The following is a 25,552-nucleotide window of genomic DNA, read 5'->3' on the forward strand; positions in this document are numbered from 1 at the left end:
TCGCAAAAAAGGTTTGCATGTTTTCCCTGTAACATGTGAAGCTTAGCACAATACTATATTTTAAAGTGCGTGACATTTGCCAAGTATAAAAGGTCTTTTATAGCGGGCTTCTCTCGCTTACGGCCATACCACCCTGAACACGCCCGATCTCGTCTGATCTCGGAAGCTAAGCAGGGTCGGGCCTGGTTAGTACTTGGATGGGAGACCGCCTGGGAATACCAGGTGCTGTAAGCTTTTGCACTTCCACACACAAACTGCAGAGGGCGCCGCTGCTCACTCAGTGGAGGCAGCTTCAGGAAAAGCTTCATCACAACGCTCCTCATTGCATTTCGCTTTTGTGCAAAACAAAAAAACAACAACAACAAAATATTTAGGAAATACACAAACTTATTTATTCTGTAAATGTACAAAATCTCTGTGGCTAGTCCGTCTGGCCTCAGTCGAGAGGAACTTGTTAACCTTGTAATTTGCAGCGGGCGCAGTGTCAACCTGACACCCATGTGCAACCAGTCTGAACTCTTATTGGCTGCCGACTGCGGTCCCGAAGAGCACTGAATAAATGCGCATCAGTGTGCTACCCTGAGCAGGGAACACGATATCATGGAGTTTCTAACACGGAGCAAGGTGAAGGTGACGCGACTATGCAGGACCGCCCCTGCTTAGCTTCAGAGATCAGATGAGAACAGGCTGGTATGGCCGTAAGTGAGAGGCTTCCTCGACAACGGGGGTCATGTAGATACTGTAACCCATTTATTGGGATTTTAAAAACAATTTAGAGTGAAGGATATTGATTAGTTTCTACTTTTTTTAATAGCTGCACATGACAACACAGTTATAATGCATACTTAATGCTGCAATATTCACGTCATAAACAATTGTGAGTCTTTGCACAAAAACATCTACAGGTGCTCTGTGCATGTACAGAGATATTGATGTAACGCTTGAAGAATTTGACATTACTACATGAGCGGAAGAGCTCTTTGCGCAAGACTCACTAACCATCCTATTGGAAAATGAGCTTAAAGAGTGCCTCACATCCGTTTCAACATTTAAACTGTCATTTGTGTGTTGAAGTGCAAAAGCTTACGGCACCTGGTATTCCCAGGCGGTGTCCCATCCAAGTACTGACCAGGCCCGACCCAGCTTGGCTTCCGAGATCAGACGAGATCGGGCGTGTTCAGGGTGGCGTGGCCGTAAGAGAGGGACTTCTTCACAAACAGCCTCTTTATACATGCTGTGATGACACAGTCATGCTTACGTTTTTTTAATGTCCTGTATATAAGTTGAATTGTCCAAAGCACAAAAATGTTGCACTTCCAAATGGTCCTAACACACTGTGTGCTCTGTGTCACTTTAACACTGTGCTGTGAGAAACGAACATGTGTTATTATGGTGACGTTACCGCGGGAAAAGCATTTTTGCAGCTCAGCGTTGAAGCTGCAGTTCGCAAAAAAGGTTTGCATGTTTTCCCTGTAACATGTGAAGCTTAGCACAATACTATATTTTAAAGTGCGTGACATTTGCCAAGTATAAAAGGTCTTTTATAGCGGGCTTCTCTCGCTTACGGCCATACCACCCTGAACACGCCCGATCTCGTCTGATCTCGGAAGCTAAGCAGGGTCGGGCCTGGTCAGTACTTGGATGGGAGACCGCCTGGGAATACCAGGTGCTGTAAGCTTTTGCACTTCCACACACAAACTGCAGAGGGCGCCGCTGCTCACTCAGTGGAGGCAGCTTCAGGAAAAGCTTCATGACAACGCTCCTCATTGCATTTCGCTTTTGTGCAAAACAAAAAAAAACAACAACAACAAAATATTTAGGAAATACACAAACTTATTTATTCTGTAAATGTACAAAATCTCTGTGGCTAGTCCGTCTGGCCTCAGTCGAGAGGAACTTGTTAACCTTGTAGTTTGCAGCGGGCGCAGTGTCAGCCTGACACCCATGTGCAACCAGTTTGAACTCTTATTGGCTGCCGACTGCGGTCCCGAAGAGCACTGAATAAATGCGCATCAGTGTGCTACCCTGAGCAGGGAACACGATAGCATGGAGTTTCTAACACGGAGCAAGGTGAAGGTGACGCTACTATGCAGGACCGCCCCTGCTCAGCTTCAGAGATCAGATGAGAACAGGCTGGTATGGCCATAAGTGAGAGGCTTCCTCGACAACGGGGGTCATGTAGATACTGTAACCCATTTATTGGGATTTAAAAAACAATTTAGAGTGAAGGATATTGATTAGTTTCTACTTTTTTTAATAGCTGCACATGACAACACAGTTATAATGCATACTTAATGCTGCAATATTCACGTCATAAACAATTGTGAGTCTTTGCACAAAAACATCTACAGGTGCTCTGTGCATGTACAGAGATATTGATGTAACGCTTGAAGAATTTGACATTACTACATGAGCGGAAGAGCTCTTTGCGCAAGACTCACTAACCATCCTATTGGAAAATGAGCTTAAAGAGTGCCTCACATCCGTTTCAACATTTAAACTGTCATTTGTGTGTTGAAGTGCAAAAGCTTACGGCACCTGGTATTCCCAGGCGGTCTCCCATCCAAGTACTGACCAGGCCTGACCCAGCTTGGCTTCCGAGATCAGACGAGATCGGGCGTGTTCAGGGTGGCGTGGCCGTAAGCGAGGGATTTTTCACAAACAGGCTCTTTATACATGCTGTGATGACACAGTCATGCTTACGTTTTTTTAATGTCCTGTATATAAGTTGAATTGTCCAAAGCACAAAAATGTTGCACTTCCAAATGGTCCTAACACACTGTGTGCTCTGTGTCACTTTAACACTGTGCTGTGAGAAAGGAACATGTGTTATTATGGTGACGTTACCGCGGGAAAAGCATTTTTGCAGCTCAGCGTTGAAGCTGCAGTTCGCAAAAAAGGTTTGCATGTTTTCCCTGTAACATGTGAAGCTTAGCACAATACTATATTTTAAAGTGCGTGACATTTGCCAAGTATAAAAGGTCTTTTATAGCGGGCTTCTCTCGCTTACGGCCATACCACCCTGAACACGCCCGATCTCGTCTGATCTCGGAAGCTAAGCAGGGTCGGGCCTGGTCAGTACTTGGATGGGAGACCGCCTGGGAATACCAGGTGCTGTAAGCTTTTGCACTTCCACACACAAACTGCAGAGGGCGCCGCTGCTCACTCAGTGGAGGCAGCTTCAGGAAAAGCTTCATCACAACGCTCCTCATTGCATTTCGCTTTTGTGCAAAACAAAAAAACAACAACAACAAAATATTTAGGAAATACACAAACTTATTTATTCTGTAAATGTACAAAATCTCTGTGGCTAGTCCGTCTGGCCTCAGTCGAGAGGAACTTGTTAACCTTGTAGTGTGCAGCGGGCGCAGTGTCAGCCTGACACCCATGTGCAACCAGTTTGAACTCTTATTGGCTGCCGACTGCGGTCCCGAAGAGCACTGAATAAATGCGCATCAGTGTGCTACCCTGAGCAGGGAACACGATATCATGGAGTTTCTAACACGGAGCAAGGTGAAGGTGACGCTACTATGCAGGACCGCCCCTGCTCAGCTTCAGAGATCAGATGAGAACAGGCTGGTATGGCCATAAGTGAGAGGCTTCCTCGACAACGGGGGTCATGTAGATACTGTAACCCATTTATTGGGATTTAAAAAACAATTTAGAGTGAAGGATATTGATTAGTTTCTACTTTTTTTAATAGCTGCACATGACAACACAGTTATAATGCATACTTAATGCTGCAATATTCACGTCATAAACAATTGTGAGTCTTTGCACAAAAACATCTACAGGTGCTCTGTGCATGTACAGAGATATTGATGTAACGCTTGAAGAATTTGACATTACTACATGAGCGGAAGAGCTCTTTGCGCAAGACTCACTAACCATCCTATTGGAAAATGAGCTTAAAGAGTGCCTCACATCCGTTTCAACATTTAAACTGTCATTTGTGTGTTGAAGTGCAAAAGCTTACGGCACCTGGTATTCCCAGGCGGTGTCCCATCCAAGTACTGACCAGGCCCGACCCAGCTTGGCTTCCGAGATCAGACGAGATCGGGCGTGTTCAGGGTGGCGTGGCTGTAAGGGAGGGGTTTTTTCACAAACAGCCTCTTTATACATGCTGTGATGACACAGTCATGCTTACGTTTTTTTAATGTCCTGTATATAAGTTGAATTGTCCAAAGCACAAAAATGTTGCACTTCCAAATGGTCCTAACACACTGTGTGCTCTGTGTCACTTTAACACTGTGCTGTGAGAAAGGAACATGTGTTATTATGGTGACGTTACCGCGGGAAAAGCATTTTTGCAGCTCAGCGTTGAAGCTGCAGTTCGCAAAAAAGGTTTGCATGTTTTCCCTGTAACATGTGAAGCTTAGCACAATACTATATTTTAAAGTGCGTGACATTTGCCAAGTATAAAAGGTCTTTTATAGCGGGCTTCTCTCGCTTACGGCCATACCACCCTGAACACGCCCGATCTCGTCTGATCTCGGAAGCTAAGCAGGGTCGGGCCTGGTCAGTACTTGGATGGGAGACCGCCTGGGAATACCAGGTGCTGTAAGCTTTTGCACTTCCACACACAAACTGCAGAGGGCGCCGCTGCTCACTCAGTGGAGGCAGCTTCAGGAAAAGCTTCATCACAACGCTCCTCATTGCATTTCGCTTTTGTGCAAAACAAAAAAACAACAACAACAAAATATTTAGGAAATACACAAACTTATTTATTCTGTAAATGTACAAAATCTCTGTGGCTAGTCCGTCTGGCCTCAGTCCAGAGGAACTTGTTAACCTTGTAGTGTGCAGCGGGCGCAGTGTCAACCTGACACCCATGTGCAACCAGTTTGAACTCTTATTGGCTGCCGACTGCGGTCCCGAAGAGCACTGAATAAATGCGCATCAGTGTGCTACTGTTACGCCCCTAGTCTAGGCGGGTAGGGACGCACATAAGGTTGGAGGAGAGAGAGACCAAATCCCCGCCCTGGTTCCCAAGCCAAACATCCAAACCAGTTGTAAGTAAAAAAAGTGATTTTATTTAAGGACAAGAAGCATAGCTCCGGGGTGAGCCCAGGCCAAAATAATAAACAAAACCAACTAAGTCCCACCAGAAAAGACTAACTAAACCCTAAGAAAGAAAAAAGAACAAACAAATGACAGAGCTATCCCTCGCTCCCTGACCAAGAAAACAGGAGAAAACGATTCCAAAAGAAAAGGCAGCTCACCCCTTCCGCTTCAGCCCACGAGTGCCTAAGCTTACAATTCACACTCCCACAAATACACAAGATAAACGCAGGCTGGGAAAACCAGGGTCAGGACTGCGACGGCTGTCAGGCTACTCGCTCGTTCCACACTCTCTCTCTCTCTCTCTGGAGCTGTCAGAGCGGCTTTTTGAATGTGGTCACCTGTTCCATGGTCCAATCAGCTCACTACTCTTCATTAGGGGAGGTACCTGTAGAGAGTCTTAAGCACAGTAAAGAGACACAGAACAAACAGCCCACACAGTGTTCTTATGGCCACAGCCGTAACACCCCCCTTCCCAAAATCAAAGACATCTCCTTTGTAGATGTTTTGGACAGTCATGTTTAAGGGAAAACACGGGATAGGGCATCCGCTAACACATTCTCTGTGCCCTTTTTATGACGGATTTCCAAATTGAAGTCCTGCACCAGGAGGGACCACTGACCCACCTGCTTTCCTAAGTACGTTACCATGGCTTTACCAAAATCACACTTGGCGAGGTTGAGGGTGAGGGATGCCCTTTCCAAGCGATGGAACACATCAGTGAGTGTCTCCATATGCTCTGACCAGGTGTCTGAATAGACGACAATGTCATCCAAATACACTTCACACTTGCAGACGCCGCCCAGCACGATATTCATGAGCCGTTGAAATGTGGCGGGAGCGTTGCGCAACCCGAAAGGCATGACAGTGTACTGGAGAAAATGGTCAGGAGTAACAAAAGCAGAGATTTCAGCCGCACGTGATGTTAGGGGAACTTGCCAATAGCCCTTTAACAAGTCCAGCTTGGTAACGAAGGTCGCAGAACCGACCCTATCAACACAATCCTCCATTCTGGGCAGAGGATAGGAGTCAGGCTTGGTCACACTGTTCACCTTCCGAAAATCTGTACAAAACCGTGGGGTCTTATCCGCTTTAGGCACTAGGAGACATGGGGAACTCCACGCACTAGAGCTAGGGACAGCAAGACAATTCTCCAACAGATAAGAGACTTCTGTCTGGAAAAGAGCACGCTTAGTGGGATTCACCCGGTAGGCATGCTGTTTGATTGGAGGATGGTCCCCCACATCGATATCATGCTCCAACACGGTGGTACAGGATGGAGTGTCCGAGAAAAGATTAGGATGATTTTCAATCAACCGACACACGTCATTTCGGACATCATCGTCTACCCCAGTTAAATGTGACCTTAAATCACGTAGGATTTCAGAATTCCTAAGTCGTGCGCAGCCCACAGCACAACCGAAAACCAAATCGTCACCTACTGGGTCATACCGAGTTTCGGAAACCGGCACCCCCACAGTCGCAACTGTTGACACACCACCAGCAAAGTAGGGCTTCATCATATTAATATGACACACACGGCACTTTTTCCTTCGCTCTGGGGTGTCGATGACATAATCCGTATCACTCAATTTCGCCTGCACTGTATACGGACCACTGAACTTGGCCTGGAGGGAAGATCCAGGGACTGGTAAAAGTGTTAAAACTTTATCACCAACCTCAAATTTTCGCTGCACAGCCTTCACATCAAACTTCCTCTTCATCCTACCTTGTGTTGCACTGAGAGCATCCCGTGCAATTGCGCACGCTTTATGCAAACGCTCTCTGAAAGAGCTCACATAGTCTAACACATTTTCCTTAGGGGCAACAGTGTCGGACAGGAAGTTCTCCTTAAGCAATCGCAAGGGGCCACGCACTGTGTGACCGAACACCAGCTCAGCAGGGCTAAATCCTAACGACTCCTGCACACTTTCTCTCACTGCTAAAAGAAGCAGCGGCAACCCCTCATCCCACTCCTTTTGAGACTCAAGGCAAAATTTCCGCATCATCGATTTCAATGTCTGATGAAACCGCTCGAGCGCACCTTGCGACTCCGGATGATAGGCACTAGATTTCCGATGTTTAATGCCAAGTGACTGCAAAACCTGAGCAAAAATCCTAGACATGAAATTAGAGCCTTGGTCAGTTTGAACAGCTTTTGGTAAACCAAAGATAGAGAAAAAGTTCACCAATGCCTTAACAACTGGTTTAACCTTAAGGGTGCGCAACGGAATTGCCTCGGGAAAACGGGTAGCAACACACATCAGAGTCAAGAGGTACTGGTGACCCGATTTTGTTTTAGGGAGCGGACCAACGCAGTCGATGAGGATGTGTTCAAAAGGTTCCCCTAAAACTGGAATAGGGTGTAATGGAGCGGGTGGAATGACTTGGTTAGGCTTACCACTAATCTGACAGGTGTGACAAGAACGACAATACTGAGCGACGTCATTCTTCAATCCTGGCCAAAAGAAATGACGCAGAATGCGGTGATAGGTTTTCCTAATACCTAAATGTCCAGAAAAACTGTCATGGGCAAGACCAAGAACTTTGGGTCGGTACTGTTGAGGCACCAGAACCTGTTTAAACACATTCCAACCCAAATCACCAGCTGTAGGCGGATACCAAGTACGCATCAACACGTCATCCTCGACACTATAAACACGAGGGTACTGGTCGCTAGAGTTGGCCGCGGAAAAACAACTCACAAGAGTTGGGTCACTCTGCTGTGCCGAAACCAACTCCTTTTTGTTGATTTCCAAAGACAGTTGAGGTGTCACTGATGGGCTAATAGGCAGCATCGCCTCAGAGTCGCCCGTCAGTGGAACACGGGTTTCAGATTCAGACTCCGGACCACCACCAGCACAGAGAAAAGAATCAGATAAATCCACGTCACCGTACTTGCGCCTATGCGCACGAGTTACCGCGCAAGCAGGAAAAACAGAGGAGGAATGCTCCTCAGCGACAGGGTTAGGTAATGAAATATCAGGCACCGGTATCTCAACCACTCTCGGGGTAGAAAACACTTTTCCGTTAGCCAAATCATTCCCCAGAATCATCGCAACTCCGGGCACTGGCAACTGGTCGCGCACGCCAACCGGTACCGAACCCGAAACGAGCGGCGATTGAAGAAACACATTGTGCAATGGCACACGTAGTACATCCATTTTTACACCCCAGACAAGAGCATCCGAACCACAAAAAGAGTCATCAGAAAAAGGTAGAATACCCTTCAAAATAAGAGTCTGCGCGGCCCCAGTGTCACGCAGAATCATGATCGGCACCCGATCCTCCTCTTTTTCATTCAACGAAACAAACCCCTCCGACACAAAAGGGCGGTAGCTCTCATCAAAGCCTTCACTTCCCACTCCATTGCTAGGTGAAGTGGAAGCTGACATAGAACGAACGAAACCCACACTTTTCGGCTTCCTCACCGTGTTGGCCTGCTCCCTGCGCTGTAGTGATGGGCAAGCAGCAACGAGGTGCCCGATTTCATGACAATAAAAACATTTGCGATCTGACATAGGAATAGCAGCAGAACGTGTCTGGCGCTTAGGGGAAACCCTATAACTTCTGACAGGACGAGGTGAGGAAGTGTACTCACGGCGCTCTGTCGAAAGTGCAGCACGATGAGTTAACACAAACTCGTCGGCAAGGACCGCGGCTTTAGACAGTAACCCCACCTTCTGCTCGTTAAGATACACGACAATGTTTTCAGGGAGACATGTCTTGAACTCTTCCAGCAGGATCAACTCCTTTAGCTGAGTAAAGTCCTCCGCGTGACTGGCAGCCACCCACTTGTCAAATAAGACAGTTTTCTCACGTGCAAATTCCACAAACGTTTGACTATCAAACTTGCGACAGGCACGAAACTTCTGTCGATACGCCTCTGGGACAAGTTCATAAGCCCGCAAAATAGTGGATTTGACAACCTCATAATCCAAGCTGTCCGCAATAGAAAGACTCGCACAGACCTCCTGCGCTCTTCCCATTAATTTGCATTGCAGCAACAGACTCCAGACGTCCTTTGGCCATTTTAAAGTGGTTGCGATGCGCTCAAAAGCAGTGAAATATGAGTCAACCTCTCCTTCCCTAAAAGGAGGTACCAAAACAACCTGTTTGCTAGCGTTAAACTGGTCTATGGTGGGAGTGTCGGGGAGTGTACTTACAGGAACGGGAGCAGCGTCACTCGCTCGAGAACGATCAAGCTCCATAGCTCGAATGCGGAGATGCATGAGCTCGACTTCCTTAGCCTTAGCCGCCAACTCCACCTCCTTCAAGCGAAGGGCAAGCCTGAGATCCTCCGTCACCAAACCCGCCCCAACCTGGCCAGCCGGGTCAAATACAGGAGACTGAATGGCGACAGGAGCTTCCGCCCCCGACGGCATCCGCCCCTTGGAAGGCTTCGGGACGGCCCCAGCAGCTTCCGCCCCCACTGCCGTCTCCAAACTCCCAGACCCACTCGGCGAGGTTTTCTGCCCCCCAAACACTCCCCTGTCCACCAGTCTCTCCACCAAACAGTGTTTAATTTCCGCCTTCTTAGCATTCAACGGAACATCCACCCTGAATAAGTTAGCCACTACCAACAAATCTGCTTTTGTGCACCGCTCCAACTTTTCAATGGAGGGACGTTGCGCAAAATCATCCATGTCAAACGACATCACGAGCAAAGCGAAAAAGGAAAACACAACACCGCAGACACCCAACCGCATCCGCGCACTCCAGAGCCGCAAAACTCGCGCACGACGTTTCCCCCCCACCACAAACGCAAAAAGGAAACGAACCAATCACACGAACGAAAAGGGACGAGCCCCCATTTATGTTACGCCCCTAGTCTAGGCGGGTAGGGACGCACATAAGGTTGGAGGAGAGAGAGACCAAATCCCCGCCCTGGTTCCCAAGCCAAACATCCAAACCAGTTGTAAGTAAAAAAAGTGATTTTATTTAAGGACAAGAAGCATAGCTCCGGGGTGAGCCCAGGCCAAAATAATAAACAAAACCAACTAAGTCCCACCAGAAAAGACTAACTAAACCCTAAGAAAGAAAAAAGAACAAACAAATGACAGAGCTATCCCTCGCTCCCTGACCAAGAAAACAGGAGAAAACGATTCCAAAAGAAAAGGCAGCTCACCCCTTCCGCTTCAGCCCACGAGTGCCTAAGCTTACAATTCACACTCCCACAAATACACAAGATAAACGCAGGCTGGGAAAACCAGGGTCAGGACTGCGACGGCTGTCAGGCTACTCGCTCGTTCCACACTCTCTCTCTCTCTCTCTGGAGCTGTCAGAGCGGCTTTTTGAATGTGGTCACCTGTTCCATGGTCCAATCAGCTCACTACTCTTCATTAGGGGAGGTACCTGTAGAGAGTCTTAAGCACAGTAAAGAGACACAGAACAAACAGCCCACACAGTGTTCTTATGGCCACAGCCGTAACAGCTACCCTGAGCAGGGAACACGATAGCATGGAGTTTCTAACACGGAGCAAGGTGAAGGTGACGCTACTATGCAGGACCGCCCCTGCTCAGCTTCAGAGATCAGATGAGAACAGGCTGGTATGGCCGTAAGTGAGAGGCTTCCTCGACAACGGGGGTCATGTAGATACTGTAACCCATTTATTGGGATTTAAAAAACAATTTAGAGTGAAGGATATTGATTAGTTTCTACTTTTTTTAATAGCTGCACATGACAACACAGTTATAATGCATACTTAATGCTGCAATATTCACGTCATAAACAATTGTGAGTCTTTGCACAAAAACATCTACAGGTGCTCTGTGCATGTACAGAGATATTGATGTAACGCTTGAAGAATTTGACATTACTACATGAGCGGAAGAGCTCTTTGCGCAAGACTCACTAACCATCCTATTGGAAAATGAGCTTAAAGAGTGCCTCACATCCGTTTCAACATTTAAACTGTCATTTGTGTGTTGAAGTGCAAAAGCTTACGGCACCTGGTATTCCCAGGCGGTGTCCCATCCAAGTACTGACCAGGCCCGACCCAGCTTGGCTTCCGAGATCAGACGAGATCGGGCGTGTTCAGGGTGGCGTGGCCGTAAGCGAGGGACTTCTTCACAAACAGCCTCTTTATACATGCTGTGATGACACAGTCATGCTTACGTTTTTTTAATGTCCTGTATATAAGTTGAATTGTCCAAAGCACAAAAATGTTGCACTTCCAAATGGTCCTAACACACTGTGTGCTCTGTGTCACTTTAACACTGTGCTGTGAGAAAGGAACATGTGTTATTATGGTGACGTTACCGCGGGAAAAGCATTTTTGCAGCTCAGCGTTGAAGCTGCAGTTCGCAAAAAAGGTTTGCATGTTTTCCCTGTAACATGTGAAGCTTAGCACAATACTATATTTTAAAGTGTGTGACATTTGCCAAGTATAAAAGGTCTTTTATAGCCGGCTTCTCTCGCTTACGGCCATACCACCCTGAACACGCCCGATCTCGTCTGATCTCGGAAGCTAAGCAGGGTCGGGCCTGGTCAGTACTTGGATGGGAGACCGCCTGGGAATACCAGGTGCTGTAAGCTTTTGCACTTCCACACACAAACTGCAGAGGGCGCCGCTGCTCACTCAGTGGAGGCAGCTTCAGGAAAAGCTTCATCACAACGCTCCTCATTGCATTTCGCTTTTGTGCAAAACAAAAAAACAACAACAACAAAATATTTAGGAAATACACAAACTTATTTATTCTGTAAATGTACAAAATCTCTGTGGCTAGTCCGTCTGGCCTCAGTCCAGAGGAACTTGTTAACCTTGTAGTGTGCAGCGGGCGCAGTGTCAACCTGACACCCATGTGCAACCAGTTTGAACTCTTATTGGCTGCCGACTGCGGTCCCGAAGAGCACTGAATAAATGCGCATCAGTGTGCTACCCTGAGCAGGGAACACGATATCATGGAGTTTCTAACACGGAGCAAGGTGAAGGTGACGCGACTATGCAGGACCGCCCCTGCTTAGCTTCAGAGATCAGATGAGAACAGGCTGGTATGGCCGTGACGCTACTATCCAGACTACTGCAAGACCAAAACCAGCTTAATAAAGCTATTTTAACAGCAGGCCTCATGGGTTTTAACTGCAAACTTGACTTTGTAGTCTCAAACAACAGAATCCAGAAACGACACCGATATCTAATAACTGTAATAATTCGAGACTTTAAAACAAGAAGTTTTAGGGACTTCAGTTTCAAAATGGCTATTCTTGTTTCTCCCAGAGTGAGAAAAGCATCACATCTACTCTTCCATTCAGCTGAGTGATTCCTACAAATCTTAATATTCATTACATTATATGTAGATGACTGGCTGGATTTGAACAGTTCATTATAAAAGGCAGAACAGTATTTTGCTATTAATTTAGGATATGTAATCACACTATTAACAATAGGTTTATGAATGGAATTGAACTGTTCCTGTTGCTTTTTCAGATTTAAAAAAAAAGAAAGAAATAAGCTGTGCATTGTTCTCCTTTTTCTAACAGCTGTCTGCTAGCTCTCACATTATGAGACATAAATCATTAGCAATTTCACAGAGATGTGCACATGTTAAATTACTGCTCTAATTACTAAGAAATCGGGCTGTTTCAAATTTAAAAATTTTGCAGTAAACAAATTGTTTTCTGTAGTTTCTTGAAAGGAAAAGTGGGAAGCTAATTTCTTTATACGAGCAATACTACCCTGATTTTCATTAGGCTTTAAACGTACATTCAACAAAGTCTCGACATTAAAGACGACTTGTTGGGCCAGAGCAGTCAGCTATTATCGGACTGGCGCTGTGGCAAAACACCAGTGACCATGATCAAGATACACTTGCCAGTGTTATGGTGTGTACAGTGTAGTAACAGTGCTCTTTCCCGTTGTCTATGCAAACTACAAAGAGCTGCGACATCCTGGTAACTCTTGTCTTGCTTCTCATCATCGTCACAGTTAGTTCCTAAATCAAAGTCAGTCTTCTAGTGTACCAGACAAACAAAGCACATAATTATAAATAAAAGTTCAAAGATTTTATAAATATACACTACATATTTAATATAAACATATAATATATACATTTGTGCTATACTAATTCCTGTATTTTTGTAATAAGGCTATTGTGGGACTTGGCGGATGTATGTGCACACGTATAAACTAAACACTTGACAACTATAAAAATGTCCTGAAACTGTCAGCAACAGTGTAGCGAGCGCACACTTCACAGCATGCTGTCAGAGAAACTCTCAGCTTCTCTCTACGAGCCTCACAGACAAAAGCAGAAGATGGAAGCAAAGATTTTATGATATTAAGAACAACGCGTAAGAATGGATGAAAAAAAAGAACAACAAAGACGTGTCATCAGGTTTTCTTGTTGTCATTTGTTGTTTGCAGCTCGAAAGCTTGTTGACGGAAGTTGCTCAACAGCGCCATCACCTGTGCCATGGCATCTGCCCGCATTTTGTCCGGCAATGTCCGCAGCCCCTTTGCGACCACGATTCCAAAGTAGTGCGATTCGTCCAGCTCATCCCCTTGCACAGCACACATGTCACGTAATGCTGCCATTTTGGAGCAGTCCGTTAGCAGGTCTTTTATGGAGGTGGTGGCGTGGTCCTCATCGTGTTCCTTCCTTTTATTAGGCCGGCTTTGTGGGGTCGGGGTGATGCAGCGCCGCGTCGGGCTGCCCTCGGACCTGGAGGGGCTCGGCAGAGTCGACTCCATCAACTGCAACGAAACAGAATGGGAAATTACTAGTCAAGGAAGCATCATCAAGCAGTTATTAACCTTACCATAATGACTGCATTGTATGGACCACATCTCCTCCTCAGTGGGTGAAGATGAATTTGCAGAAACATATCTGACATGAGGCAATTATTAATAACTTTTTCCAAAAAATAATTCTTTTAATTTCCACATATATTATGTTTATTTCATCATCACCTTGTCAATGTAATGTTACATTCTCCATTTGTGTATGTGTATATTCCCATTTTTTCCATATGTAAATATGGTTCTGTTAAGTGTTTATAAGCAACCAAGTTTTTGTCATCTGATTATACACAGTGCTATAACAAATATATTTAAAATAGCATAATAGATGAACCACACATGTCTGTGCCAGTCAGGCTAGTCCTGTAAAAGCTCTTACTTGTATTTCGCCTCCCTGGCTGCTGTTGTGTGGTGACGGTCCAGGGGATGCTGCAGCTGAACTCTGGGATTTATCGGGATACTAAAGGAAAAAAGCACCAGTGTAAAAATACTGAGATTCAGTAACACCACCAAACACTTCCGCTATGACTGTACATAGCTAAACATACAGGTGAAGGGCATCAAAACATCACACACAAACAGGAATACTTACAGGGTTAGCCATGTCTTCCAGCACCTGGGCCGGCCCTGCGGGGGAGGATGAGAAGTCTTCGGGACTCTATTAAGGACACATGAACTGTAAAAAACCCAAACCTTCTTATAGTTTGTTTATTTTTATTTATTTATTTTTCTGCACAGCTGGAAGTTATTGCGTCTCGTACCTCTATTGTGTACCTCGTCACGGCATTCCTGTGTTTCACGTACCCGTCCAGCCACGACAGGGACTTCAGCAGCGGAGGGGTTCTCGCTGTTCTCGCTGGCTGGCTGCTTTTGCTGTTGAACTTTTTCTTGGCCCGAACATACCTGTCCCGAAGTTGCTTCCACTTCTCGCGGCATTTGTCCGGCTCTGTCTGGAGGGCGGCTGCTATTTCTTGCCACGACTTGATGCTAACGTGCGGGTTCTTGTAATACTTGTGTCCAGGGTCATAAAGGTTGTGGTGTAACGCAATTTGTTCAGCTAACTGTTCCTCGAAACTTTCGAGCGCCTGCATTTTTGTCCACTTCCGTGAAGCTTTTCTCTTTCCCGGGTCAACTCAGTGTTTCAACCAATCAGCATTCGATCTACGTCTAGCGTCATCAACATCGATACGCGCTGTTTTTTTTAAATTATTATTATTATTATTATTATTATTATTATTATTATTATTATTATTATGTGATTGTGTTTTGTTTAAAGTATTTTAATTTATCAAAATAAATCACATTTTGGGTTGTCTAGACCAAAATATTAAATTTAGCTCCACAAGGGCCTGATATCCCCTTGCGAGGACATTATACTGCTTCTGTTTTATCAAAATTTAAAATGAATGTCTTCATATGTGGCTCTTACGGTATTTTTCTTAGAAACAAATATCGGGTAAAAAAAATCTGGTGATTCTTTGTTTTTACATTCATGAGGTCCCAATCAGCCCAAATATCAAAGACAAATTAAAAATACATGCCATGGAAGAGTTCGGGTCTTAGGAGGTTAAGGATCAGATGGAAATACTGCAGGAAGCTTTGTGATACCTTCACTTTTCTCTGACAGGGGCTCCCAGTCAGTGTGTGTGACAAGTTTACACTGCTAATAATGGACAAACTGACAGCTCAACCACTGAAATGTGGTTAAATATTGATTTTCACCCTAGTCCCTCTGTTATATTTTAGGATTAAAATAATTACTACAGTGTCCACTCTTTCAGGAAACGTGTGTAGTCTGTTTCAGTTTCATCCTTTTGAAAAGCTCCTTTCTTCATCACCAGGATTCATTAAAACAGGTAGGAACCACATAGGGATTTCATTGTGTTTGTGATAACCACTAGAACCTAAAACATTGAAAGAAAAAACTATTTGAAAACTCTTTTGGGTGCAATCTACTTGGTTATATTTTCATTTGACTTTTGACAGCATTTTTAAGATTTACTTTTTGTCTTTCGGTTCACTGTTAATTCTTCTTTACCTATATGAAATGAAATGTCTTTTGCCATTTATTTGGGAAGTTATTTTAACTTTAATTTCAGTGGTTACTGGGACACAAAAGAGCATTTATATTGTACAATCAACAGTCAAAGTAAATAAAGTGAATGCCGTAATTTAAATAAAGCACTTTTCTGAATTTAATAAGACCTGAGATTAAAAAACAAATACCTGTAGTACAGCAAAGGGAAGCATTACTCCTCTTTATCAGAGTTGACTGGAGTGGGTATGAGAAATGTTGGTCACTAGTAAGTGTGCTGCAATATGAGTTTTTATCTCATAACCACAGGATGCATATCTCTGAAGACGTAAATAAGATTGAGGGGAGCTTTTTCTTAGGTTGCAGTAACACATTATTGTCGCCAGGGGGAGAAAAACTACGTTTGTTTTTTTGTTTTTTTTAACTTTCCATTTACTTTCTAAAAAGTACTTTAACTTTGCTTAACCTCGTTTAAAGTTAGTTTTATTGGTATCAAACGCTTTATGGTGATTATCCAACAATATAACCACGTTTGGGTGTTAGTTACAGAGGCATGTCCGGGTTCCGGTGGGGACTCCCACCCTGCTTTCATTTCATCGTTTTTTTCCGCCCTGCGCTGTTCGGTGTTTATGCTAGCTTAACCGTTTAGGCTAGCTCGTCTGAACTACTGTGCGTTTAGTTTTTGACTTTGAGTTTATCTGGCATGTTTCTCGGTACTTCCAGCCTGGAGTTTTCGTTGTTTATGACCGTTTAAGTGACGAAGATGTGGCATTCAGAGACGCTAATCGTGTCGCTCGGCTGTTTGTGTGTCCTAGCTGCCGTGTCTCCTTCAGTACATGCGGGTAAGTCTGCTGTCCTCTTGAAGGATCCTTAAAGCAGCTCGTTTTGTAGCACATAGTGAAAATTGTGTTTTTGCGGAGTGGGTGGGTGTTTTTATGAAAGCTGAATCGTAGTTTAGTGATTTTCCCTGTTTGTGACCCCACCCAGTGCAAACCGGCGTTCACATAGTGTTTTCAGCCAGTTTCTTACAGTCAACAAAAGCTAGCACACCAGGACTGAGTCCTTATGGACTCCAGAATAGAGGAGGTGAACTGGAAGCTACAGCTGTAACAGCATGTGTCAAACAACAGGTGATAAATAAGTCAGGATTAGTTAGCATACAATGAGACAGACAGCAGCACGATGCATGTTTGAAATGCCAAAGCACTTTTATAGAAACGTGTTGTATGTGTGCAGTTTAGCTTTATTCAGAATGAAACTTTCACACTACTTTAAAGAATTAGTCACTTTTTCCTAAAGAACAGTTTGATCTTCATTATTGAATATGTGACGAGTCACTAATAGAAACTTTAAAGTTTTTAATCTGATCATTTATCTGGGCAGATACTACAGTCTATGGAAAAGTGGGAGGAGAAGCTGTCCTAAAACCACCTGCCAACTCTGTGTCTGGCCCCATCACACAAATCTCATGGAAAGAAGGTTCTAACAAAGCCATGGAGTGGGAGACAGGAGATACGAATGCAACAGGCTATCGTCAGTTTCGTGGTAAGCTGTGTTAGTGGTGCAGTGGTCCCATCTTTGATTATCAGTGATGAGTTAAAGGTAACAGTATCATATATGTTTGAAGATCGTGGCCACCTGGACACTTCCACTGGTGTGATGACGATCAGCGGTCTGTTACATAATGACAGCAACAGCTACACACCCGAGATCAACAACAGGCGACTCACTCCAGTTAGCCTCGTCGTCCTCTGTAAGTGGATAAATCAAACTGTGTTCAGCTTATCAAGTAAAACTGAAAGTGTTTAGTATGTTACATCAAAACTAATGAAAGTGAATCACATGATGAATTTTCCTGTTTCCTTTTCTAACAACAGCTCCCGTCCCTGTACCCAGTGTTAACAAATCCTGTGATGAGAGCAAATGTGAGTTGATCTGTGAAGGAACCACAGCCAGAGCCACTCCAGTCAGCTACACGTGGATGTCAGATGATACTGGGAAGCATGTTTCATCTGGGAAACAATATACTGTTCATAAGGTATTTTAAGTAGACTTTAGAAGGTGCGAAGACTTCTTCTCTGTGGTTTCAATTATATTAACAATTTCACTGCATTTCCAGGTGAACAGTTCAATCAGTTATGAGTTGAGCTGTGAGATAGAAAACCCAATCAGCCGGGAGAGAAGTGAACCGATCACCATCTCTTCAGACTCATTCTCTGTGATATCTCGTGAGTTATTTCTGTAAAACACTCCTTTCAAACTTATTAATGCTACAGGTCATCAACGTTGAAAAGCCACTTACTGCTGCTGTCATTATTTTACAGCACCTGGAGGAGGTCCAAACATTTACATGGGACTTACAGTGCTCATCGTGCTGCTGGTTGTCGTCACACTGCTGGTTGTCTTTCATAAATGGAAAACAGGTGACAAAATAAATACAGTCTTTTATCAGCATATTGATATTCAGTATTGTGATTCCCCCTGTCCCCCAAACTCATAGGCTCAGATGTAGGGGTGGGTAGTGTTTAGGTTTTATCCGATACCAGTACCAAACCAGTACTTTTGAAACGGTGCTGGTGCTTAAAGAATGGAGAACACAAACTTTGTCCAAAAACCTCTCATGTTTAACTGTTTTTTTTTTTGTAAAAAGATAACAATGTTAGCCTTTTCTGCAGCTATGGGGCATATATGGTATCACTCTTGGCTGGAAGCTTAAACAATGGAAAAAACACAAACTTTGTCCAAAAACCTCTCATGTTCAGCTGTTTTCCACTTTTTCTTTGGTCATTTTAGCCTTTTTAGCCAGGGTGAAGGGAGTATCTGCCATCAAACAAGAAGACAGCTGCATGTAACTACGACGGTGTTTGCTAGTTCACCTTACATGCATTAATGTAATAACGTGGTTAGCCTACTCAACGTAAATTACACACGAACAACATTAAGCTACTCACGCAGAGAAGAACGGCTGCTGCTGCATCATCATCCTCATCATTCCTGCTACACTGGCAGGGCTAGGGGCCAGGACTCTCCTCTTCGGGTTCTTAGGGGATGTTGCTAACTCCGAATCCGATAACAGGCACCACACCCGCAGTAGATGTGCTCGGTGTGAGGTCTCGCAGCAAGCTATCAAATACGGCGCATTTCTCGGCTTTTAAAAAAACGCTATGCGTCGCCAGCTGTTTCATCGGATTCGAGGTGTTACCTCCTTTGACAGTATCACAGTATCAGCTTAAAGCACTTGTTGCTGCTGAGTTTGCATCTTTTGCTGTGAAGTACAGCCAGACTTTTGGCCGCTTCGCCTTGGACATTTTTAATCTGTAGCTCTGCTCTAAAAGAACGTACGTACCTGGCCCCGCCTACTATCCTCGGAAACGTAAAACGATTGGCTAGAATCTGAAGTGTATCACAGCTCAGGGGGGAAAAAAGCACAGAAATAAAGCACCAAAATGTGCGCTGCTTTTCGGTCTGGTTACTACCATTTATGCCATAATGGCACCAGATACCGGTACCCATCCCTACTCAGATTCCAGCAGAATATTTTAAAAAATGACCTTGACCATGAAATGAACCTCAATGTAATTCAAAACTACAACAGTCTCCTCAGCTTGCTAATGCTTACAGCTTGCTGTTAAAAGACAAGCTAATGCAACATGTTAGGAAAGATGCTCTGTAGTAATTTATTTAAACGCATTGCTGGCATCGAGCTTAAACAAAGCATATACACATGTTCACCTCCTCAGCTGCTCGTTATATATACACATATGGCAAAGGTGGCTGCTGAATGAGAAAGAAAGGTGACTAAAGTGACTTTGATGTGGTTATTGGTGCCAGATGAGTATTTCACAAGCTGGTAATCTACTTGGATTTTCAAGTTTTCAGAGCTCTATGTGTCTAAATGTCTCATTGTTGTCAGTGCTCAGACTGCTTCCAGCTGAAGATAACAGCAAGTCAAATAACCTCTCACAACCAAATTATGCTTGAATGTTTCCAGCAACTTGTTGAATTTGTGCCATTAAAATTTTCAGACAGTTTTGAAGGCAACAGATGGCCTCACATTTGACTCTAGAATACTTTGGTATACAGAGGAGTTCATTGTCGACTCGATAACCACAAGGTACCCAGATCATGTGGCTACAAAACCACCTCAAACCATCACTCTTCCACTATCGTGATGACAGTTGAGGTTTGTGTGCTGATCTGCTTTGCTTAATTTTCACCAAATGTGGTGCTGTGCTTAATGGCCGAACATGTCCACTTCAGTCCAACCATCCAAAGTATGTTTTTCTGATGTCTTGTGGTTTATTCAGATGCAGTTTTACAAACCTAATCCCCGCTGCCATGTTCATTTAGAATGAAGACACTTTCATACAAACAACACACACGCGTTCAGTGTTTTGCTAATTGAGACCAGTAGAGTCTGAGATGTAGCTCTTGGGTTTTTTGGAATTTCACGTCTGACTGGAGTGAATTTGTTCAGGTGGAAGACACCTGAATGCTCCAGACCGACACACCGTCAAAACCTCTGATTTTAAAGAGGGGCTCACATTTGCTGGTGATTGATTAATTAGTGCATTTGGCAAAAGGGGATTCAACCCGATATTAGCGAGTAACAAATTAAGTCGCTAGTGAGTGTAGGGTTTGTCCCAGATCTTTCAGAATAAGGGTTTTTCGTTTAAGTCTATTTGAGGTTGTATTTGAGTTTCATTTCTGGTGGATCGCTAATCTAATGTTGTAATTTTCTTTTGATTTCTTCCAGGAATGTGGTTTTTTGAAAAAGGTAAGAAGTCTAAAACAAAGTGCTTCCTAAACAAATCTGAAGCTGAAAAGTAAACATTTACTTGATTTGCTTTGTCAGTTACTCTCTATTTTAAAATGGTGAATTAGTTGTGAATGCTATCTGATATTTTCAGTCAGTTTAAGAATACATGACATGTGATTCATCTTTAGACTGGAGCGTTAGTTTTACAAACCACGTGCCCGTGGTGGATCTTGGTAACACGAACAACATGGAGAGACGTGCAAACAGTTTGTGTTGTACATAAATGATCTCAGAACGTGACTGAAGGAGCATTTCTCTTCAGTTTCAGCTCTAATGTTGAAACCATCACAGCTGAAGCTTTAACAGAACTGACTGGCTTCAAGAAATGCTGCAGCGTTTTAGTGAACGTGGATGTATTTTTAGTTCAAAATCAGATTCTCTGATCAGGCAGTGAAATGCAGCATAATAACAGCATCGTAAAGAAAATATTGTCCTTTTTTATGATATAAATATCAAAGTGTTGGCAGCTCAGTGATGACCACGAACAATAAAACAAAAACTGGTGTCTTTAACTGTCCTTTGCTGTAATTCTCTCTGCAGAGTCCATGCCGTGGGAAGGAGGTCAGTAACAAATCATTTATAGCCCTTTTTTTTTTTTTTTTTTTTAAATCAGTGTCTATTAGAAAGTAGAACTCAGAAACACCCGTGGTTCTTCTGTGTGCTGTTTCTTGTTAATGTCATTGTTCTTTATGTTTTGTTTTTGGGGGGTTCCACCACTTCAGATTTCTGGAGGAGTGATGAACATCAGAGTAAGTTTCAGCCCAAAATTGTATTTTTTATGTTCACAGTGGGGCTTTGTGTGGGATTAAAAAGCTGATGTGTATATTTCTGTCATTAAAATAACAGGAGCTCCTGCAGCTAACGGCACCACTGCTCAACAACGAAACGATGAACAAACTGAAGGTAAAACTGTCTCAAACTACTTAAACAGCAGTAAATCGCTCTGGGTATAGAGTTTATAAAGGACGTGTTTAGCATATCTCCAGCTCTGTGGTTTGATCTTGGACTCTGTGGAAGCTGCTTCGACAGACTCACAGCTTTAAAAATACTTATTCATCATATACTGTCCCTCAGTTCATTTCCTTTCTCACTTCCTTTTCTGCTCCATGTGAGCCACCTTTCATCTTTTCGTCCTCCTCTCACAAATGTATGGTTTAGTCACATGATACAGAGCTGAGAGTTGCGGGCACCTGAATCGGCGTTTAATTTAATTTAAAACTTTGGCCATATTTATAAGGCCTTCAGGTTTTTAACAGCTGTGTGTAACTTTTTTCTTCTTTGTCTTCTTTTTGAAATCTGTCAGAGGAGACGCCAATGACCAACGGCTAAACATCAAGTAAGGACGGGTCAGGCGGAAACTGAGATGATCTGAAAGATCCAAACAGAAACTGAAAATGTTTAAGAATGTCAAGAAGTGCAGACGTACAATGGACGTTCGCCGGGGGAGGCTCCAAACCACACACCAGTAAAACGAGTTTTACTTGGTTGTTGTTTTAATTTGTCTAGAGACTTGAAATGAATGAATCATGTAATATTTTGAAGTCATTTCCATCAGAAGAAGACTCCGCTTTGTTCTTCGTGTGCCCTGCATTGTTACTGTGAACACATTTAAAGCGGACAGGAAGTGCTACATGTATAAAGGCTGATTTACAGCATCGAGTCCCACTTTTAAAAAATGGCTATGAAGCTGGATTTAATAATAATATGTGTATAAGGTTTTTAGTGCCATCTTGTGCCAGTATGGAAAGTGATGTTATGTGGTTGGTTGGTGCTAATAGACTTACATTAGTTTATGTTGTAGTGAGTTTTATGTTAAAGTACCAAGGATGTATTGTCCCCTTTCACTCTCTGTCTCTTCAGCACGAAGTGGTCGTTCATTATTGGCTAGCTGCACTGAAATATGGGACTCCACCAGTTAGCCGTATTGTTCGGGTTTGTAGAGCACTTTATAAATGAGCAGAGCTTGTTGGAGTTAGGTGGACTAGTGATTTACAAGGACGAGAAGCTTCAGTCTGACACTGTCCCCGTTGTCTTTGATTTTTCCTCCTTTGGTTGGATGCAGACACACGGCACACAATCAGCTGGCAGAGCAGATGTTCAGAGGATGTGAAGCGTTGTTTTATGCAGTAAAACAGTCTTTCTTTCCTCAAACACGCCCAACCAGTTTACAACATAAGTTACTACATGCCCATCTCAAACACATCAGGAATCCTGAGATTCTGCAGGGGGAACAGAGTGATGTGTAGAACAGGAACATCAGAGGGAAAGTTGCTGCACTCGTTGGAGTGAGTGAGATGATGATGTCAGTGCATTACTTCATACTAGAAGTGGGGAAAATCAAAACCCTAATATAAGTGAAGGAGAGCGTAACATGGAGACTTTTTCCTCTGTGGACATGCTGATGGACGTCAGGATTTCCATGTGCATTGGTAAGAAAAATAGTTATATTTGTAACTGTTGTTGTAAAACAGTTCTGTCACTCAGTAGTTCACATATACTAAAGCCATTTTCCAGTTACCTCAGCAATCTTGCATTCCAGTAGGAAATTTGGGAAAACCAGAGAAACCGGGTTCATTTTGATTCTTAGCAGGATGCAACCATTCGGGGGGGGGGGTGCTTATTAAGAACACAGCTGTGGCCCCTTCGTGGATAGAGCCTGTTCAGTGCTGTGAGTATGATTATAGGATTCATCTGTGAAATCACAGCAGTGGCAGTCCAGATTATAAGTTTTACGTTTTTACTGCTGTTTACATTCACTTCCGCCATCTTGGATTGTTAAGTCACAGTTGGTGGGGCTGATCTGACGTTTCAGGATGACAGATTAGAGTAGGGCTCCACAGTGTAAATCAGCCTTTATAAATGTAGTGTTTCATGTTCACTTTAATCCGATGTTTAATCTGACATGAAAGTATTGTTTTGTTTTCTGTCCTGCTTAAAGCTGCTGAAGTATTTTAATTACTAGCTTTTACTATTAAAAACACTACAGATGTAGTTAGATGTAAAAAGGTAACTTGAATGAGATGTGACAGGAGTCAAGCTTAAAGCAGATCTCCAAGATTTTCCATAGAGGCAAAAAATCTTTTTAAACAATAGCAGGAAACTCAGCAAAGTGCCATTTCCCGTGATTGACTGCATACCTGACACCGAATGGCACGTCGACCACGTTAAAGAGGTACGCTGGGGGATGATTTATAATAAGAGCCAGGTGTGGTGCAGCCTCGCAGTGTGGAGGGGAGGATGTTAAACTGGCAGCTTCTGGCGGCAAAAGGAACGCCATTGTTTGGTTTGGGCCGCAGGGTCAAACAACAGTCAATGCTTTGTACAGTTAATGCATATGTGTGCTTGGACAAAGTTGCAGGTTTTTTATTTACGTGTCTTATTATTTCTATTAATTCATCTTCGAACATAGATCTTATTTGGCTTGTCTTCTCTGTTACAGTGAATTATTTTTGTTACAGTTTTTTTTTTTTGTCTCATTCAAACCTACTGTGTGTGCAGAGGATGTTCTGTAGCTGTAGCGTTAGACTTTTGTCAGGCACAAGTAGCGAGCTGAAAGTCAGGTATGAGCTGCAGTGCTGCTGCCATCGGTCTTTAGCAATCTCCAGATACACTAAAGTTTCCACATTGCTTCATACAACAAGCACTAATATTTGTTTTTATTCCCTTGGATTTGTATTTATTGTGGTTCAGTGTCTGAGGACTCAAATAATGTAAATATGTGTTGTTTTTATGAACTATGTTTAATAAAACCTACAAAAATGCAGGTTGCAGTGTTTACATGTATGCATCACTCTGTACACTTCTGGCAGTTCTGATCATTTCCTCTATACCATGCAAGAAATGAATCTCTGAATCCAAAAGGTGATGTGGATCTGGGTTAGTTTATATGTTCTTCACAGCATTAACGTGATTGTGATTCAGAGAGCTTTTTGTCTTTGATGTTCATTTGTGAAATGCGCAGATGCCTCCATCTTCCAGTGGTTAGGAATGTCTCCAAAATTGTTCTAAGCACAACCTGTTTATGCAAAACATTTATACATTTTGTTTTTTTTACTAATCATTCCTTCAGACAAAAAGAAGAAAACTGAGTTCAGTGAGTTGATTGTTTTGGGTCGACCCAGTTCTGGATGTTTGGGACATAATGGAACTAGTCACTTGTTCTTCTTGTGGCGGTAACCCCAGAACAAGATGGTGGACGGTCCCTGGGGTGGATATTTGTTCCTTAAGGCTCTGAATGTTGTAGGGTGTGCTAGTTGACGTATCTGTGCAATGTTGTGAGGAGCTCTGGGGCGGTGTCCCTTAACTTGCAGGCTGGATTGGCGTTTCCTGGTTTAAGAAGGGGGACCAGAGGGTATTCTAGAACTATAAGGGGATCGCACTCATCAGCGTCTTCAGGAAAGTCTGCCAGAGAGCAGAGCCCATCCGAATCTTAGACACAGGAGCAACAATGCTGTTTTCAACACTGGATCAGCTCTTTATCCCCGCAAGGATATTCCAGAGTGCATGGGAGTTTGCACAAGCAGTCTACTTGTTTTGTGGACTTTGAGAAGACAATAATCGGAAAAGGCCTATTCTGTACAGTTTGGTTGGGTTTTTTTGTACAGAACAGGCGTGTCCCGGTGGTGGATGGTTTCCACTTTGGTGGCCTTAGGATTTTATCTTTGCTTTTTGCAGTGTTTCTGTTGGCTTCATCGAGTGGTGGGCTCCTACTTGCACTGAAGCAGTGCACTGTTCGCCAATGTGAAGCGGCGGGAATGAAAGGACATCCAAGGCCAAGACCATGATTCTCAGCCGGAAAAGGTTGACGTACCCGGTCCTTGTCCAGGACAAGTCACTACCCCAGATTGTGTAGTTCAAGTATTTTGGGGTCTTTTTCACGAATATGGGGAGAGTGGA

General features: G+C 43.7%; 2 protein-coding genes, 8 non-coding genes and 1 pseudogene across 10 annotated transcripts; 6 read left to right on the plus strand and 5 right to left on the minus strand.

Moving 5' to 3' along the window:
* The first annotated feature begins 115 nt into the window (after positions 1-115).
* On the plus strand, positions 116-234 carry LOC113024848 (5S ribosomal RNA). The gene has a single exon (XR_003272717.1). It is a non-coding gene; the product is annotated as a 5S ribosomal RNA (ribosomal RNA).
* An 846-nt stretch (positions 235-1,080) lies between these two features.
* Positions 1,081-1,199, minus strand: LOC113024854 (5S ribosomal RNA). The gene has a single exon (XR_003272722.1). It is a non-coding gene; the product is annotated as a 5S ribosomal RNA (ribosomal RNA).
* Positions 1,200-1,559: 360 nt separating this feature from the next.
* LOC113024870 (5S ribosomal RNA) lies at positions 1,560-1,678 on the plus strand. Its single transcript, XR_003272734.1, has one exon. It is a non-coding gene; the product is annotated as a 5S ribosomal RNA (ribosomal RNA).
* An 848-nt stretch (positions 1,679-2,526) lies between these two features.
* Positions 2,527-2,645, minus strand: LOC113024852 (5S ribosomal RNA). Its single transcript, XR_003272721.1, has one exon. It is a non-coding gene; the product is annotated as a 5S ribosomal RNA (ribosomal RNA).
* Positions 2,646-3,004: 359 nt separating this feature from the next.
* On the plus strand, positions 3,005-3,123 carry LOC113024881 (5S ribosomal RNA). The gene has a single exon (XR_003272743.1). It is a non-coding gene; the product is annotated as a 5S ribosomal RNA (ribosomal RNA).
* Positions 3,124-3,969: 846 nt separating this feature from the next.
* Positions 3,970-4,088, minus strand: LOC113024855 (uncharacterized; annotated as a pseudogene).
* A 360-nt stretch (positions 4,089-4,448) lies between these two features.
* On the plus strand, positions 4,449-4,567 carry LOC113024883 (5S ribosomal RNA). Its single transcript, XR_003272745.1, has one exon. It is a non-coding gene; the product is annotated as a 5S ribosomal RNA (ribosomal RNA).
* A 6,434-nt stretch (positions 4,568-11,001) lies between these two features.
* Positions 11,002-11,120, minus strand: LOC113024851 (5S ribosomal RNA). The gene has a single exon (XR_003272720.1). It is a non-coding gene; the product is annotated as a 5S ribosomal RNA (ribosomal RNA).
* A 360-nt stretch (positions 11,121-11,480) lies between these two features.
* LOC113024849 (5S ribosomal RNA) lies at positions 11,481-11,599 on the plus strand. The gene has a single exon (XR_003272718.1). It is a non-coding gene; the product is annotated as a 5S ribosomal RNA (ribosomal RNA).
* Positions 11,600-13,319: 1,720 nt separating this feature from the next.
* Positions 13,320-14,961, minus strand: LOC113024838 (transcription factor Adf-1-like). The gene is made up of 4 exons (XM_026172203.1): positions 14,564-14,961; positions 14,395-14,460; positions 14,182-14,262; positions 13,320-13,757 (listed from the first exon to the last, which is right to left on the minus strand). The coding sequence occupies exons 1-4, from the start codon at positions 14,891-14,893 to the stop codon at positions 13,395-13,397; spliced, it is 840 nt and encodes a 279-aa protein (XP_026027988.1). The 5' UTR covers positions 14,894-14,961; the 3' UTR covers positions 13,320-13,394.
* A 1,335-nt stretch (positions 14,962-16,296) lies between these two features.
* On the plus strand, positions 16,297-24,419 carry LOC113024839 (uncharacterized). The gene is made up of 11 exons (XM_026172205.1): positions 16,297-16,679; positions 17,221-17,382; positions 17,465-17,590; positions 17,715-17,875; positions 17,957-18,065; positions 18,162-18,260; positions 20,594-20,614; positions 21,197-21,217; positions 21,379-21,405; positions 21,503-21,559; positions 21,960-24,419. The coding sequence occupies exons 1-11, from the start codon at positions 16,601-16,603 to the stop codon at positions 21,983-21,985; spliced, it is 888 nt and encodes a 295-aa protein (XP_026027990.1). The 5' UTR covers positions 16,297-16,600; the 3' UTR covers positions 21,986-24,419.
* The last annotated feature ends 1,133 nt before the right edge of the window (positions 24,420-25,552 follow it).

The sequence above is a fragment of the Astatotilapia calliptera genome, chromosome 6 (genome assembly GCF_900246225.1).
Source record: "Astatotilapia calliptera chromosome 6, fAstCal1.2, whole genome shotgun sequence".
Lineage (NCBI taxonomy): Eukaryota > Metazoa > Chordata > Actinopteri > Cichliformes > Cichlidae > Astatotilapia > Astatotilapia calliptera.